This window comes from Brassica rapa, chromosome A09, assembly GCF_000309985.2.
Source record: "Brassica rapa cultivar Chiifu-401-42 chromosome A09, CAAS_Brap_v3.01, whole genome shotgun sequence".
Lineage (NCBI taxonomy): Eukaryota > Viridiplantae > Streptophyta > Magnoliopsida > Brassicales > Brassicaceae > Brassica > Brassica rapa.
The window spans coordinates 9,253,329-9,265,171 of NC_024803.2; the positions used below are offsets into that span (position 1 = coordinate 9,253,329).

The 11,843-nt window shown below is 35.1% G+C and overlaps 2 protein-coding genes across 2 annotated transcripts; both read left to right on the top strand.

Moving 5' to 3' along the window:
* Nucleotides 1–3,746: 3,746 nt before the first annotated feature.
* On the top strand, nucleotides 3,747–5,626 carry LOC103838361 (peptidyl-tRNA hydrolase ICT1, mitochondrial). Its single transcript, XM_009114793.3, has 7 exons — nucleotides 3,747–4,139; nucleotides 4,597–4,656; nucleotides 4,751–4,833; nucleotides 4,953–5,017; nucleotides 5,098–5,131; nucleotides 5,206–5,276; nucleotides 5,362–5,626. Exons 1-7 carry the CDS (start codon nucleotides 3,842–3,844, stop codon nucleotides 5,450–5,452), a joined length of 702 nt encoding a protein of 233 aa, XP_009113041.1. The 5' UTR covers nucleotides 3,747–3,841; the 3' UTR covers nucleotides 5,453–5,626.
* A 115-nt stretch (nucleotides 5,627–5,741) lies between these two features.
* On the top strand, nucleotides 5,742–8,432 carry LOC103838362 (lysine-specific histone demethylase 1 homolog 1). The gene has a single exon (XM_009114794.3). The coding sequence runs from the start codon at nucleotides 5,795–5,797 to the stop codon at nucleotides 7,889–7,891; it is 2,097 nt and encodes a 698-aa protein (XP_009113042.1). The 5' UTR covers nucleotides 5,742–5,794; the 3' UTR covers nucleotides 7,892–8,432.
* Nucleotides 8,433–11,843: the final 3,411 nt, after the last annotated feature.

The following is an 11,843-nucleotide window of genomic DNA, read 5'->3' on the forward strand; positions in this document are numbered from 1 at the left end:
GCAAATCCTAATCGTGAAACATTGAAATGGTATGAAAAACATTTTATTTTTGAAAATGATTTAACTCCTTTTAGTAGGAATACATATGTAGTTTATTGACGAATTAAGATATAAACATTGTTTTCATATTTGATTCGGACCTGCAATTGGACCAGTAAACTGGTGGCCGTATATAATATGGACCGGCTTATATTCTTCATGCAAATTCTATCATGATTATACCAACTGATATGTTTCTACAAAATTCAGATTTAAGGAAAACTTATTAATTAAAAATCTGATAAAACCGAAAATCATGCCATTAACCCGTGAACCGACACAGGTTGATCCAATAAAAACTTAGAAAATTTTGATAATATTTTTAAAAAAATTGATTATAATTCTCATATATTTTATAATAATACGCAAAACTTAAAAAACTATTTGATTTGTCTTTTACACGTAAGATTTGTGTGGATGAGAATGGGGCTTACCAATTATGAATGACAAAATCTTCAATAATTTTAATGATAGTGTGAATTCGCAAACATATTCTCGTTTAAAAATATTGTAAATTATATGATTAACCCATAGAAGGAGTAAAAATAGGTGAATGATATGGTATATAATGTTATTGAATATTGAGTTACTTATTGTTAGAGATAAATAAGGGAATACCAAAAAAATGTTAATCTAATGAAAGGGTCCAACAACTTTTTATAAGTATATTTTTTCAGAATATTTCTCTTTTAATAGTATAGATAATAATTACTGCTCCTCGACCAATTGACACAAGATTTTCTTTTTCCAAATTGGCACACTTTCAGACTAGTAAATTTTTGCATTAGCAGATGCCAATTTAAATAAGTTATAGATTGATTTTCAATATGAGAGACTGTTTTTAGAAAATGTTGTGAAAGGCCTTAAATACAATAACAAGAGTTTATATGCATTTGGGTTTACAACTTAGCTTATTTTATGAAACAACAATCATTGGGATTGATCAAAATCTATTCGAAACTATGAATATCCAATATTTACATTTTTATAATCGCTTGGCACCCATATTTTAATAGTTTGTATACTAATGTTATCATCATATAAAATATGTTATCATCATATCATAACAACATAACTTTTTGGTCAATAAACATAACTTTTTTTTTTGAGAAAAACAATTTTAATCAAATGTAATAGTGTTTCCTCCGAATAACTACTCCATGGAAGCGGTGCCGTCCCAAACAATTAGGTGGCTTAAAGCATTTGAAAAAGATGTGATCTTCATAGAAATTTTTTGTCCCTTTTAAAACATCGTCTCAAAAACAAAATTATGTGTATCCATCGAAAGGATCAACGTTTTTTAAAAAATCATTGCTGGGAAGAGTTTTTTTTTGTTTGTCAAATAAGTTAAATTTCCTTTTATATCATTTTGATAGTTATAACATTAGAAAATAAAAACTGGTAAAAAAGAATGAGGATCATGCAGGTTTGGTATTAATATTAACTCAAAATTCAAATAGATGAAAAATGTTTGTATACAAAATTTGAGATGGGGCCTAAATTTTTTAAAAAAACTATGTGGCTTAATGCTTGTGCTTTAGCTGCCTTAAGGAGGAACGGGCCTGCATGGAAGAGAAAGACTTGATAATGTCAAAACATAACTTAAGTTCAAATATATTTGCATACGTGATGTTAAACGAGAAAAATGTAGTATTTACATGTAGATGGTAATAAAACAAAATCATGCAATGAATCGAAAACAAGAACCCTTAGAGAAACGTCAACTAAGACCATGTAATGATCTGTACATTTGACATTTTTTTCTTCTCTTTTTAATATTAGACATCATCATCTCTCTCACTCTCTTTCATCTAATTATACAACATACACTTCATTTTTAACACCGGCAAATTCTATTCACATATTAGTGTTCAGATATAATATATCAAGCTCTTATAGAATATAAATGCAGACTTGAAATATAAATGTCTGTCTAGTATATATTCACCAGTTCGATCTTTTTTTGGGCAAGTCACCAGTTTGGTTTAAAAATCATCTAATTCTAGAACAACAAAACAAATTACTTATTTTATTAACCTACACTTTTGAGGTTTAGTTAGTTAAAAGTATACCGATTAAAAATATATATAATATTCCATATTTGTATCTTGACTTTGTATTTTTAAAATAAATAAAAAATTTAATTTCTTCGAAAAATTAAATAATCAGCGATGAAAACATAACTGATGGAAACCGTTCTCTCTCAAAACCTTTGGCGATTTTACCATCGATTCTCTGAAAGCCCCGATCATCATCATTCCTCCGGCCGACTCCAATGTTAGATGTACTCTTTCTTTTTTTAGTTCTTCGTTTGTTGTTTCGGTGAACAATTGTCTTCATCAAAATATCATGTTGTCTTCATCAATGTTTCACCTTCAATGGATTTCTGTTTATCTCTTTGTTCAAGAGAATGATTTTCCGGCCAAATTCCATGGATCCAATGAAGTTTGTGTCGGCTTTCCTCTTGTGGAGTTTTCTTCAAAGGATTTCGATGGTTCATGATAAAACCGGTTCGTTTCTCCATTACCGAGTCCTAATTGGTTGCCAATATTTTATCTCCAATTTGGGAGAGATAATCCATAATCAGGTTTGAGATCCATGGATTAATCATCTAGTCATATCTTATGGGGTAAGGGTGATGAATCTCCAGATATATGGTTATGAACATCGTTATTTGTTACGGAATTGAAAGCTATATATTGTGAGGATGATATGCACAATTAGTTATCACCGGGACTTGGAAATACGACGTTACATCGAAAGATTGCATTCCATGGAGTTTGTTATTCGAAAAGAAGAAGATATCACTGGGAAGCAATGGATGGTGGACAAATCACTTTTGGTCGTGATAAAGGCAGCTTGTTCGTTTTGGTTAGTGGAAGTTGATGTGGCATGTTCAATGGGCGTAACAAGACTTGCAATAATGAAGGGAAAACATATTAATGTTCATTGTTTGATACAATATATGTGGTATCGGGTTATGAGCAAATCTGAATCACTAAAAAACCCTTAGAATATGCAATGGAGGAGACAATGGTTCGGAAATAGAGATGTTTTTCTTTTGTCGTATGATGATGTTCGTATAATCGTTGAAAATTGTTAACTTCAGTAAATTGGATTCTTTATGGAATGATATATTTGATCAAAATTGTGAGTTGGCCAATATTGTACAACAGATGAAATTGGTGTTTATAGGATCTATGTTGAGATGTAAGTTATGGAGTTTCATCTTATGGATGTTAGCCAAATATAATACTCGCAGGAGAACCAGAGTAAAAATGCATAAGAAAATTAACAGGATAGATATCCTGGTTATAGCTCGGAGAACACACAACGACTCTTCAAAAAAATCATTACCAAATGTTATTTGCGTTGTGTTGCCGTTATGCTGTTGTTATGTTATTTTATTTATGTATATTTGTATTCTTTGTTTTTTGTTTGTAATTTAATGTTTTTCTACTTTATATTAATAAATAAATAAAAATAATTGTTAAAAAAAGAAAACATAACTGATGGATACGTATACCCATTTGGGCTAAAGGATTAATACTCTCCCAAGCCTATTCTAAAAATACGATTGGGCCTCGATATTTAATCTCGGAACCGGCGGTTTCGAACCGTGTAAATCACGTTTGAACTTTTAATAACCGGTAAATCAAATTCCAAACCGGCAAAGCAAACCGTGAACTTTAATAACCGGAAATTTGGCAGCCACGCACAAGCTAGGGTCTTCCACATTTCGTCGTGTCACACTGTTCATTGACATCGGAAACTTCTCAGCCACAGAGCGCCGTGAACAAAAATGGCGGCAATCAGGACGATGACGAACTTGATCATACGCGAGTTTATCCACCACCCTCTCCTCTTCCTCTCTTCGTCGAAATCGTGCCACTCTCTTTTTCCAACGCTCCGTCGCACTCCCGGGATCGCTCTGGTTCACTCCAGTTCCCGATTCGGATCCTTCCGATGCGCGGCGTCTAATTCCGGTGGCGGTGATCGGAAAGTTTCGTCACGGTTGTCTCAGGTGCAGCAGATGCTTCATGAGGCGGAGGAGAGAGCTAGCTCCGCTGGCAACGAGCCTACTCCTCAAATCACTCTAGGTAAGGTTTACTTGCTCTTCATGTGAATGTGATAACTTTAGATAAGATTGAAAGTTTGTAGATTTAGTGAAACTATGCAAGAACTGTGTTCTGTAGTCTCATTTTGATGGAAACATTTACAGAAAATGTTAATTTTGAGGGAATTATTTACAGAGAATGTCATAATAATTATGTTCTGTAGTCTTTTTGATGGAAACATTTACAGAAAATGTTATGATAACTCTATTCTGTAGTCGTTATGATGGAGACATTTACAATTTTGATTTTTGTTTACATAGTTTTGATCTGTTCGCATTGTTTTGTTTGTATATGTGTTTAGTACTTGCAGAGTTAGTGAAACTATGTATCGACGACAATGTTATAGAACTCTATTTTATAGTGATTTTGAAGGTAACGTTTATAGTTTGATCTGTTCATACTCAATAGTTTCGTTTGTTTATCTGTTTGGTACTTGCAGACCATGTTACGCTTAATTTTGCTAGAAGCGGTGGTCCTGGAGGCCAAAATGTGAACAAAGGTCTGGCCTTTACACTGTAGTTTGTGACTACTTGATGTATCAATATGCTTGTATATCCTTCACATGTTACCTACTTTCTTTCTTCTTCTTTCAGTGAATACCAAAGTAGATATGCGCTTCAATGTGAAAAACGCCTACTGGTTAAGTGAGAGGATCAGGGAGAAGATCATGCAGACGGTCTTTTGTTTTACACTGTTATCTCTTCAACAATGCTATGACCACGAGTTTTATTTCTTGTCATATTCCATTTAGCAAGTAAAGATAGTTGTTTTGATGTTTGGAGCTGATCTCAACAGGAGAAGAATCGGATCAACAGGGACGGAGAGCTTGTGATATCTTCAACCAAAACCAGGACGCAGAAGTCAGTAACCTAACAATCTTCTCTTTCTTGTTCCATTTTCAAGCAAACATTCCCATTTTCTAACAGTGTGTTTTACGCAGAGGCAACATCGACGATGCACTTGCAAAGCTACAGGTAAACTTTCTAATTGAATGTCACAATCTTTGATTATGTATGATGCTGAGATGTTTTGGTTTAAACTTCAACAGGCGATTATTGATGCGGCTTCGTATGTTCCACCTCCACCATCAGAAGAACAGAAGAAGAAAATCGTAAAGATGTAAGAACCAATCCTTCTCTCCATGAATCCATCTCTCTTCCTTCACATCCTCAACGCTTACCAGGTCTTTTCTTTACATTTTCAGGGCTGCAAAAGCTGATGAGAAACGGCTTAAAAGCAAAAAAGTTCTTTCGGACAAGAAAGCAGCCAGAAGAGACCGCAGTAGCTGGGATTGAACTTAAACCAATACAATGGAGTTCACGTTGAGTCCAGAAGCTTTAACTTAGATGAGCATGCCATTTTCTTGGCGTTTAATGTTACGCAACAATAAAAAAAAAACATATCACTCAACACTTTATTCTATAGTTTATATATATGTTTACTGTCTAATGAAATGTCTTCTCCTGATCTTGCGTTTGTGTGTTGAATCGATACGTTTAAACCAACGCTTATTGCAATCGATATTGGGCCAGGCCCATATATAATGGAGCTTTAATTTTATATAACGCCGTCGTCGTCGTCGTCTCTCACTCACTCAAAACCACAAACGCTACACAGATCGTATAAGCTTCACTGCAATGGAGCAAAACCAAGAGATCCGACCCGAAAGCCCGGAAAACCCGAAGATGGCCACGGATAATTTGACCAACGCCCAAGCCTCTCCAACGAAGGAAGCCGCCACGCCCTCCAACACCGACGGCAAAATTGACAAGGACGTCGCCGCGGCGGATCCAAACCCTACACCCGCCGCGAAGCTGCAACCAAGCGAATCCGACGAGGAGGTGGACCTCCCAAGCATCTCAGAATCCCTCGGAGAAGAAGAATCCTCCGATCTCGTAACAGAGCCACAATCGCAAAACCCTAATCCACTAGAGCCGGGACCCAGGGCGAGAAAACGACGCCGTAGGAAGCGTTTCTTCACGGAGATAAACGCGAACCCAGCTTTCCCTCGTAACCGCCGCAACAGCGTCGGGAAAGAGCTCGATTCCGAAGCCATAACGGCGATGTCGGTAGGGTTCCCGGTAAACTCGCTCACAGAGGAAGAGATCGAAGCCAATGTGGTATCGATCATCGGAGGCAAAGAGCAGGCGAACTACATCGTCGTGAGGAACCACATCATCGCCTTGTGGAGATCCAACGTCTCGAATTGGCTTACGAGAGATCACGCTCTTGAGTCTATACGATTGGAGCATAAGACGTTGGTTGATACTGCTTACAAGTTCCTTCTTGAGCACGGTTATATTAATTTCGGTTTAGCTCCGGTTATCAAAGAGGCGAAATTGAGATCCTTTGATGGTTTGGAGCCGCCTAATGTGGTTGTTGTGGGTGCCGGTTTAGCTGGTTTGGTGGCTGCTAGGCAGTTGTTGTCGATGGGGTTTAGGGTTTTGGTTTTGGAAGGGAGAGATAGACCGGGCGGGCGGGTTAAGACCCGGAAGATGAGAGGTGGGGATGGTGTTGAAGCAATGGCTGATGTTGGTGGGAGTGTGTTGACTGGGATTAATGGGAACCCTCTTGGCGTGTTGGCGAGGCAGCTTGGTTTGCCTCTCCATAAGGTTAGAGATATATGTCCTTTGTATCTACCTAGCGGCGAGCTTGTTGATGTTGGTGTTGATTCTAAGATAGAGGCTTCGTTTAATAAGTTGCTGGATAGGGTTTGTAAGCTTAGGCAGTCGATGATAGAGGAGATTAAGTCAGTAGATGTGCCGTTAGGTGAAGCGCTGGAGACTTTTAGGTTGGTTTACGGTGTTGCTGAGGATCAGGAGGAGAGGATGCTGTTTGATTGGCATTTAGCGAATTTGGAGTATGCGAATGCTACACTGTTGGGGAACTTGTCGATGGCGTATTGGGATCAGGATGATCCGTACGAGATGGGGGGTGATCATTGCTTCATCCCCGGCGGGAACGAGACGTTTGTGCACGCCTTGGCTGAGAATCTGCCTGTTTTTTATGGGAATGTTGTGGAGAGCATTAGGTATGGAAGTGACGGGGTTGTGGTTTACGCGGGGGATAAGGAGTTCTCCTGCGACATGGCTCTCTGCACGGTTCCGTTGGGTGTTCTGAAGAAAGGCGGCATCGGGTTTGTTCCTGAGCTTCCTGAGAAGAAGAAAGAAGCGATTCAGAGATTAGGATATGGGTTGTTGAACAAAGTGGCGATGTTGTTTCCTTATAACTTTTGGGGGGAAGAGATTGATACGTTTGGGAGATTAACAGAAGATTCGAGCACGAGAGGAGAGTTCTTCTTGTTCTATAGCTACTCTTCCGTCTCTGGTGGTCCGTTACTTGTGGCACTTGTAGCTGGAGACGCCGCGGAAAGGTTTGAGACGATGTCGCCTACTGATTCCGTTAAAAGGGTGTTGCAGATACTACGCGGGATTTATCACCCGAAAGGGATCGTTGTTCCTGATCCGGTTCAAGCGCTCTGTTCCAGATGGGGACAAGACAAGTTTTCGTACGGTTCTTACTCGTATGTTGCGGTGGGATCATCTGGTGATGATTATGACATTTTAGCTGAGAGTGTTGGAGATGGAAGAGTGTTCTTTGCTGGTGAAGCGACGAACAAACAGTATCCGGCTACAATGCATGGAGCTTTCTTAAGTGGAATGAGAGAAGCAGCAAACATACTTAGAGTTGCTAGAAGAAGGGCATCAGAATCGGCTTCAAACCTTGCTAAGTGAGATCTAATCCTTAGGTTCGTTTTTAATATCGAATCCTGGAAGTGTCATAGATGTTCTTTGGTGCTTGAACTTGCCTTCGTCTTCTGTATCAAGTTAGTGCTCTTCGAGTTTGACTTTGGCTTGTTCTACACCACATTATCGTCTAAGTTCATTAACTATGATTGTTGTGTTGGGGAACTTGGGATCTTGAAATGATATCATAGATGTTGTGTTTGATCTTCAGCTATGATTTGTAAAAGTATCCTTGGATTTTCGTCTAATCATGTGTTGTTGGGTTTCCATGTTAAGTCACATATATGGCAGAGAAAGGTTATAAATTCCAGCATGAAGAAAGTCTCTTTTCATCCCATTTTTGTCTTCATGTTCTGCATCAAATCATTTCTCTTTGAGATTGGTTTTGGCTGCTGGAATGCTGGAATTTATGAGTGTGTGTGGCTATGATTGTTGAGTTGGGAACTTGTGATCTTGAAACGGTCTTAGAGATCTTGGCGTTTGATATTCAGTTTTGTTTGCTTGATATCCTTGTAATGATTATGAACTATTGGTTTTCCTTGCTAAGTCTAAGTTGATGGTAGAGTAAGGATTATAGACTTGATGTGCAGATCAATGAAACACAGATCATCAGGAAAAAACGTTTCTCTCTTTTCATCTTGTTGTGTCTTCTTCTTCATAAGCAACAAGTGTCAATGTGTGGACATTGTGTTGCAATGACTTTTGATTCGGATCGACCTCGTTCGATTGAATATTTTTATTATGTCAGTAGATTATCCAGTTTTTTGTTGCTTGGTTAATGAAAACAGTGAGGGAAATAATCTGGTTATGTTAGCTTTTGTTCTGCATTACAAAGTACAAACCATCAGAAGTAAGGAAAAGTGCCAATTTCGATCCAAACTATTTCAGTCGTGCCAAATACGGCCCGAACAATTGATCAGTACCAAATACGACCTCAACTCAATTATAATTCAAAAAAATTACCCGAACTTCTTAAAACGTGCCTAAATCTACATTGACTCTAACAGAAGTTAGTCAACCGTTAACAAGATAAAACGACGTCGTTTGATATACGAGGAAAAGTGCCAATTTTGACTCCAACACTCTCAATCGTGCCAAATAAGACCCGAACAAATGGTCTCAACTCAATTATAATTTAAAAAAAAAATTATCCAATTTTTTCTAAAACGTGTCTAAATCTACATTAACTCTAACAGAAGTTAATCAACTTTTAACAAAGATAAGACGATAATGTTTTGATATATGTATTTTTTTAAAAAATATGTTCATTTCGGGATTCAAATCCGTGCTGGGATATCCTTTTAAAGGCGCACACTAACAACTAGACTAAAATAATTTTTTGAAATATTATTACAAATTGAAATCTATACTATTAAAGCAGGATCTTATTGTCATAATTACCTTAGGGGCATGTTTCCTTCACTAACATTACATGTTTCATTAAGGGTAATTAAGTAATATTAATAACAAATCTATATTGGGTCATTATTTTTGGATCCAGCCCAAATCAAATCTCTCTTGGGCCATTTGGACCTATTAAAAAATCAGATTCAATTCTCACTTTTTTTTTTCCTTTGGGCCATTGAGTCCAAGTTCAAATAATTTTTTTTCAACTATTCTTAATTATTATTTTTTTCTTTTCTTAATATAATTTAAGCATTCATAAAAATAATTGAATTTTTTTATTGAAAAGTATAAATCTTTATTAAAAGTATATAATTTTTTAATTAAAATATTAACCCCATAATAAAATTAATTTATCAGAGTTATATCAACTTAATTCATTAAAAAAATAAAGTTTAATTTTTTTAACATAAATAGTCATTTAAAATGAAATACGATAAATAAAGATAAAATTTTTAAGTCTTTTATAAAATAAAACACAAATATATGAAAATGTTACATTTACTAAATATTTATCAATTGAAGAAAAAAACAAAAATAAACCCGCGCTTTGAAAGCGCGGGTCAAAATCTAGTTTTCCATTATATAAACTACTATTCTTGTTCATCTTATCCAATTTAAAACTTTGGTGATTGCTTTATATATTTTAGTTATTGTTTAATTTGTCTAATATTTTGTACAACATATCTTAGTGAAAGAAAGGTAAAAGACCTCTTAACATTTTTGAACAAAATATCAAAATATATAATATCAACTTTGAAAACTAAAAAAATTCCCACTTAATTTTAAAAATTAAAAATAATTTATATAAGAAAATTGTATAAATAAATTCAAAGTTGTAAGCATATTTAAGATCATATAATAATAAATATTTTATTATTTATATTTTAGTAAGATATAATTTTATTAAAGATATGATAAATAAGAAAAACACGTTAATGTATTTATATAAATTAGAAAAAGTAATAATAAAGATAAGACGATGTTGTTTTGATATATGTATTTTTTTTTTAAAATATGTTCATTTCGGGATTCAAATCCGTGCTGGGATATCCTTTTAAAGGGGCACACTAACAACTAGACTAAAATAATTTTTTGAAATATTATTACAAATTGAAATTCTCCATTATATAAACTACTATTCTTGTTCATCTTATCTAATTTAAAACTTTGGTGATTTTAAAAAGTTACTTTTATCTAGTTGTTAGTGTGTCCATTTAAAAGGGTATCCCAGCACGGATTTGAATTCCGAAATGAACATATTTTAAAAAAAATACATATATCAAAACAACATCGTCTTATCTTTGTTAAAAGTTGATTAACTTCTGTTAGAGTTAATGTAGATTTAGACAGGTTTTAGAAAAAAATTGGATAATTTCTTTTTAAATTATAATTGAGTTGAGGTCGTTTTTAGCACTGACCATTTGTTCGGGTCTTATTTGGCACGATTGAGAGTGTTGGGGTCGAAATTGGCACTTTTCCTCGTATATCAAACGACGTCGTTTTATCTTGTTAACGGTTGACTAACTTCTGTTAGAGTCAATATAGATTTAGGCACGTTTTAAGAAGTTCGAGTAGTTTTTTTGAATTATAATTGAGTTGAGGTCGTATTTGGCACTGATCAATTGTTCGGGTCGTATTTGGCACGACTGAAATAGTTTGGGTCGAAATTGGCACTTTTCCCATCAGAAGTACCAGAGCGAATGGGATGATCTCTAGGTGTATTGTATACGTGGTTTGGTATCAACTATCAAGAGAGAGAGAGAGAGAAGACCAAGTCGTTGAGCTAATATATAATATGATCCATCGTAAATTGTTAAATCTGCTTCGTGTATGTATATTACTAAGACCATCTCCAAGGGCACTCTATTTTTTCCTCTATAATTTACACAAAAATAGAGTAACTCTATTATAGTGTAACTTTTGCTCCAATGGTGTTACTCTATAATAGAGTTACTCTATTATAGAGTGAAATATAGAGGAATGTCACTTTTTCACTCCAAATATAGAGTAAAATATGACATTCCTCTATATTTCACTCTATAATAGAGTAACTCTATTATAGAGTAACACCATTGGAGCAAAAGTTACACTATAATAGAGTTACTCTATTTTTGTGTAAATTATAGAGGAAAAAATAGAGTTACATTGGAGATGCCCTTAATAACCAGGTGGAGTATATTCCTCTCTCTTTTTTAATATACATTCATGAAGCAGATTTACACATTTTTTAAACAGAAATGATATAATTCCAGTAAATAACAAATAAATATTCTAACAGAGATGAGTTTTTTATTTTCAATTTATAATTAAATAAATCCACTCACAGTGGAAAAATTATATCCTATAGAGTTGCATACAATAATCCAGATTTAAAAAGTCAGAAAATTATAAAGAATAATGAGAAAGTTCCGTTTAAACTGCCAAGATATAAGAACACGCACCGATGATACTCGTGAACAATTAAGAAAATACTTTATCTTAGACCGTTACGTTTTTCTTTTTTGGTTTTTTTCGGTGGCATTGGGCATGCCTT